Here is a 5,812-nt window from a genome sequence, read left to right on the forward strand (position 1 = left end):
GGGTGGGTGGGTAGGCGGGTGGGTGGGTGGGTGGGTGGGTGAGTGAGTAGGTGGGTGGGTGGGTGAATGGGTGGGTGGGTGGGTGTACAGATGGACAGATGGATGGGTGGGTGGAAGGACAGATGGATGGGTGGACGGGTGGGTGGATGGGTGCATGAATGGATGGATGGGTGAGTGGGTTAATGGAAGGATGGACAGATGATGGGTGGGTGGGTGGGTGGATGGACGGGCGGACAGATAGGTGAGTGGATGGATGGAGGGATGGATGGTTGAATGAATGAGTGGGTGAGTGGATGAATGGATGGAGGGATGGATGGACGGACAGATGGTTGAATGAATGGGCGGGTGGGTGGGTGGGTGGATGGATGGATGGAAGGAAGGGTGGGAGGGTGGGTGGTTGGGTGGGTAAGAGGAGGGCTGGCTGGAGGGTGGTCGGATTGATGGGTGGGTGGTCGGGCTGATGGGGGGCTTGGGTGGATGAGAGGGATTGACTGATGGCTGCAAGGTGAAATGGGAGCAGGAATGAGGTGGTTAATGATGGATGGATGGATGGACAGATGGATGAAGGAACAGAAGGATACAAGGGTTGGATGAGTGGGGGGCAGAGGGATGGGTGTGTGGATGAGATGGGGCCCACGGGCGAGCTCCCTCCTCTGGACCAGCCCCCGCCGGGGAGCTGGTCTCTGCCCCACCAGCTGAGCTCTGCCCCATGCCCAGGTGTGGCCGGGACACAGAGGATGAGCGGCGGCTGCTGGGCCTGGAGCTGGACAAGGCGGCAGGGTCCCTGCTGCTGGCCTTCCCCCCGTGCGTGGCCAGGGTGCCCGTGGCCCGTTGCCAGCAGCACTCGGGCTGCATGAAGTGAGTGAGGGGACATCGTGCGAGGAGGGGGGTCTGCTCTGACATCCCCTGAATTCACCAGGGTCGGGTTGGGAATGGGAACACCGCTGGGGGAAACTGAGGCACGGCACGGTGCCAGGCTGGGGTGTCACCCCCCCCCCCCCCCCCCCCCCGGGGGGGTTGGGGCCCCCCGCCCCGCCCGGAACCGCCCTGGGGGGCCGGGATCCGTACTGGGGCTGGACGCCCGAGGGCTCCTGCATCTTCCTGGAGCCCAGCCCCAGGTAACGGTGGGGGGGGCACGAGGGGAACCGGGGGGTGTCAGGGGCTCCCCAGAGGCTGCGAAGCTTGAGCTGCATCAGCTCCACCAACTCCCCTAACCTAACCCCAGCAAACTCAGCACCGGCTGAAGCAAGCTGCCAGCCCTCTGCCAGGCTCTTAGGGACTGACCCCCCGGGTATGTGTGGGGCGGGCCCGGGGGGGGGGGCGAGGGGGGGGGGCCGCGGCCGTGCCCGGTTGTTCCCCCCCCCCCCTTGCTGTCACCAAGGGCTGGTGACGGAGAGCTTCGTGGACGAGCCGGACGGGCTGGTGTCGGTGAACCTGCTGGTGATCTCCTCCGTGGCCGCCTTCGTCATCGGCGCCGTCATCTCGGGCTTCAGCGTCTGCTGGTTCATCGGGCACCGGGACCGCAAGGAGCTGGCGCGGCGCAAGGACAAGGAGACCATCCTGGCACACAGCGAGTCGGTGGTGAGCGTCAGCCGGCTGGGCGAGCGGCGAGCGCGCGCGGGGCAGCCCGGCGCCCTGCTGGCCCCGCTCATGCCCAACGGCTGGCCCAAGGAGCTGGGCAAGGCGAGCCAACACGACCTGGACTCGGGCGTCCTGCCCACGCCGGAGCAGACCCCGCTGCAGCAGAAGCGCTGCCCCGGCACCCTCCAAAACTGCACCTGGGAGCAGAGCCACAACATCATCAACGCCGCGCTGCGGGACCCCGGCGCCGCCTCTGCCGCCGCCGCCGGACGGCTCCACGCCGGCCCCGGCCGCCCGGCCCGCGGCATGCCCCTCTCCTGCCACGCCATCCTGGTGGACCAGGAGCTGGAGGCCGAACTCAGCGACTCCTCGGGCGACGGGCACTGGGGCCGGGACCCCCCCGAGGGTCCCCGTGCCCGGCAGCACCCCCCTGCCGGCGCCCGCCGCCCGCCCCGCAGCTCCTACGGCGACTTTGCCGGCACGCCGCGCCCCAGCCCCGACCGCCGGCGCGTGGTTTCGGCGCCCGGCGGGGATGGGGGGGACTTTGCCGAGGGGCCGCCCTGGCACCCCGAGCAGCTGAACTTCAACGCCAACAACGGCACGGGCCGCCCCGGCGCCCACCTCAAGAGGAACCACACATTTAACAGCGGCGAAGCGCCGGCGGGCGGCTACGGGCGGCACGGCACGGCACCGAGGGCGCCCGGTGCGGGCCCCCCCGCGGGCGCTCACGGACCTGCACCACCTCCTGCGCTACGGCGTGGAGCGGACTCCCTCGGGCAAATAGGGCCCCGCCGCCCGTCCTGGCACCCACGGGCGCTGCCGCCGTGGACGCTTTCCACCGCCACGCCGCGCTGCGGTCCCCCCCCCCAGTTCCCTGGGGACGGGGACAAGGTGGCCCAAGGGCAGGAGCGGTGTGCACGGGGAGGGCTGAGATGCTGCATGGGGGACGGGTGCGCCCGGGAAGGGTTTGGGGCCGTCCCCAGCTGTCCCCACTGTCCCCGGCTGGCACGGGGCAGTGCCCTGTGCTCCGGTCGCTTTGCTCGGGCTCCGGGTGTCCGTCTGTCCCGTCCCCTCCCCAGGCTGGACCCAGGGACTGCTGCGCCCTGGGGGGGGATCCCTGGGAGGCAGCAGGATGGACACACGGACATGGGCGCAACTGAGGCAGAGCGAGGCTGTACCCCCGCGCCGCCTCCCCCTCCCCAGAGACCCTCAGCCCGGGCACTCAGGGGGCTTGTGGGTGCATCCTGGGGACACCCGGACAGGACAGCACCGAGCAGCACCCCCCAGGTCCAAGCCCCCAGCTCCCCCCCTCCTCAAAAGCACTGCTGGGGGCTGGGGGCTGGAGCCGGGGGGGGGTTCCCCTGCTCTCACTGGGGCACGGGGGTCCCACTGACCCCACTCTCTGCTGGCAAAGGGTGCCCTTTCGGTGCCGTCCCTGCCCCAGCTGCAGGCAGGAGGGAGAAGGGGGGCGAAAAGGGGGTCAGGACCCCCCCCCCCAGCCCGGGACTGAGCCGGGTCAGCCCGGTGCTCCCCAGGGGGCTGCGCACAGGGGGCTGCGGGCGCTGCGTGCCCTGGCGGGAGGCCGGCCCGCAGCACTGCCCCTTGCTGTAAATAGGGTGCCAGGGCACCGCGGGCACCCCGCCGCCCCGGGCCGGCCATGCATGCGACAGCGGTAACGTCTCTGTATAACCCCGGAGCCCCGCAATAAATTTCTGTTTACAAGAGGCGATTCCCTCCCCGCCGCCACCTCGGATGCTGCTTCTCCGCTCCGGGGGCTGTGGCCGGCCCCGTCCCACAGCGGGGTGGCTCCGGGATGTGGCACGGGGAGAGGGAAAGCAGCTCGAGGCACTGGGCACCCCCCACCCCCAGGGAATTTGCCTGCACCGGGGCGTGCGGCTGCTGCCGGGCCCCGGCCACATCCTGGTGGCATGGAAATGGGGACGGCCACATCCCAAGGGTGGGTCCCACTGGGGGGCACGGGGCCAGCTGGGGGGAACAGGGGGCTGGAGGGGGATTTGGGGCAGGGGGAGCGTGCGTCCCGTTGTGCCAAGCCTCCCCTCGCAGCGTGCGCACCCACCCACATCTCCGTGCACTCGCACCCTCTTGTGGACACCCACGCCCCTGTGGGTGGTCACGCACGCACCCACCGTGCCCCCAGCCCCCCGTGGTGTGCAGGAGGTCGGTGCCGCGCCACCCCCGCCGGGGGGCGATGGGGACAAGGGGACGTGAGCACCCTGCCCCGGGTGCTGGCACCGCGCGAGCTGGCAGCGCTTGCGAAGGCGGCGATTTCCCGAGCGGCACGTGAGGACGAGCCACCAACCAGCCCCGGTGACGGCCACCACCGCGGGGGAGGAAGGACCCCGGACCGTCAGTCCCCGAGGAGCCGAGCCGACCCCCTGGAGGAGGTGAGGAGAGGGCCGGGGGGGACCCACGAGTGGGGACTGGGACGGGGGACACGGGGACGGGGACATTTGGAGAGCCGGCGGCGGGGCTGGGAGCAGCAGGGCTTGCACAACCCTCGGGTGATGGCGGCCTCCTGCCCGCAGCCCCACCACCATGGTGCCGCCGGGCCAGATCCTGCCGCCGCTGCTGCTGCTGCTGCTGGTGCTGTGCAGCCCCGCCACGCCGTGCCCCCCGCAGCCCAACGCCACCCGCTTCGTCTGCACCGAGCCCACCCTGCGCACCTTCCCCGGGGGGCTGCCCCCCACCACGCTGGCCGTCTCGGTGGAGTTCACATCCCTGACCACCCTGGCCCCCGACGCCCTGGCGGGGCTGCCGGAGCTGCAGGAGCTGCACCTTGCCTCCAACCTCCTGGCCGCCCTGCCCGAGGAGCTGCTGTGGCCCGTGCCCACCCTGCGCGTCCTCGACCTGACGGACAACGCGCTGGCCGAGCTGCCCGCCGGCCTCTTCCAGCGCTCCGACCTCCTGCAGCACCTGGTGCTGCGGGGGAACCGCCTGCGGGCGCTGCAGCCCACCTGGTTCGAGCACCTGGCCCGCCTGCGCTGGCTCGATGTGGGGGCCAACGCGCTGGCGGAGGTGCCGCCGGAGGTTTTCCGCCCGCTGGTGTCCCTGCACAGCCTGGACCTGTCCCACAACCGCCTGGAGAGCCTGGACGCGGGCTCGCTGGCCGGGCTGCAGGAGCTGGAGCGGCTCGACCTGGAGGGGAACCGGCTCCGCGCGCTGCCCCCCGACGCCTTCGCGCCCGTGCCCGCCCTGCGCCTGCTTTTCCTGCAGGGCAACGAGCTGCGGGCGCTGCCCACCGGCCTCTTCGCCCCCCTGAGCCACCTCCACGTCCTCGACCTGGCTCACAACCGGCTGCGGGCCCTGGAGCTGCCCCCGCGCCCCTCCGGCCCCCCGCTGTCCCTCGACATCTCGGGTAACCCCTGGGCCTGCGAGTGCCCGCTGCTGGAGCTCCTGCGGCGCGCGGCCCCGCAGCTCGTCGCCGCTCGCGGCACCCTCTGCGCCAGCCCCCCGCACCGCCAGGGACAGGAGGTGGCCACCCTGAGCCAGGCTGGGGACGCGGGATGCCAGCCCGACGAGGACGGGCAGAGCCTGCCCAACGCCTAGGTAGGGGGCTTGGGGTCACCCAGGTGCCCGCCTGTGTCACCTCCTGGGTCCCCTCCTGCCCTGACGCTGCGTCCCTAGCCAAGATCTCCTGGGGAAACTGAGGCAGGGGGCGCAGGGGTGCGGCTGTCCCTATCCCCGTGCCCCCCGTTCCCATCCCACCGTCTCCATCCCAATGGCCCCCAGCCCTGTCCCACCTGTCCCATGTCCCTGTCCCCATCCCTCTCCAAATGAGCTCATTAAACAGAGACGTCACGACGATGCTCTTTGTTCTGCGGTGTCCTGCAGCGTCCCCGGGTCACATAGTGTCAGGCGCCCTGTCCCATGGCCCTGCCTCCCCAACCCCTCTCCGTCCCCTGCCCACTCCCATCCACACCAGCCCCATCCCCAAGGGACCACCCCCTGGGTGCCACCACGGTGCCACCTTCGCGTGACACTGAGCCTGAGGCCCCGCAGGGGCTGCTGGTGGCACTGAGGGGCCCTGATGTCACGGGGACACTCGGCACGGGGACACTTGGTGCAAGGGGACACGGGGTGTGGGGACACCTGGCGTGGGGATTTGGGAATTTGGGGATGGAGATGCTTGGCATGGGGACACCTGGCATGGGGACACCTGGCATGGGACACTGGGTATGGGGACACCTGGCATGGGGACACTTGGTACAGG

General features: G+C 71.1%; 2 protein-coding genes across 2 annotated transcripts; both read left to right on the top strand.

Annotated features, from left to right (window-relative positions):
- The first annotated feature begins 1,293 nt into the window (after positions 1–1,293).
- LOC118158483 (semaphorin-6B-like) lies at positions 1,294–3,327 on the top strand. The gene is given in 2 exon segments (XM_035313146.1): positions 1,294–2,292; positions 2,294–3,327. Coding segments are annotated over 2 exon segments (1,071 nt in total). The 3' UTR covers positions 2,366–3,327.
- A 523-nt stretch (positions 3,328–3,850) lies between these two features.
- LOC118158482 (phospholipase A2 inhibitor-like) lies at positions 3,851–5,406 on the top strand. The gene is made up of 2 exons (XM_035313145.1): positions 3,851–3,988; positions 4,122–5,406. The coding sequence occupies exon 2, from the start codon at positions 4,138–4,140 to the stop codon at positions 5,146–5,148; it is 1,011 nt and encodes a 336-aa protein (XP_035169036.1). The 5' UTR covers positions 3,851–3,988; positions 4,122–4,137; the 3' UTR covers positions 5,149–5,406.
- Positions 5,407–5,812: the final 406 nt, after the last annotated feature.

This window comes from Oxyura jamaicensis, assembly GCF_011077185.1.
Source record: "Oxyura jamaicensis isolate SHBP4307 breed ruddy duck chromosome 28 unlocalized genomic scaffold, BPBGC_Ojam_1.0 oxy28_random_OJ71412, whole genome shotgun sequence".
Lineage (NCBI taxonomy): Eukaryota > Metazoa > Chordata > Aves > Anseriformes > Anatidae > Oxyura > Oxyura jamaicensis.

Bases quoted from the DNA above. Each gene is read 5' to 3' on its own strand.
- LOC118158482 (XM_035313145.1), top strand. From the start codon at position 4,138: ATGGTGCCGCCGGGCCAGATCCTGCCGCCGCTGCTGCTGCTGCTGCTG.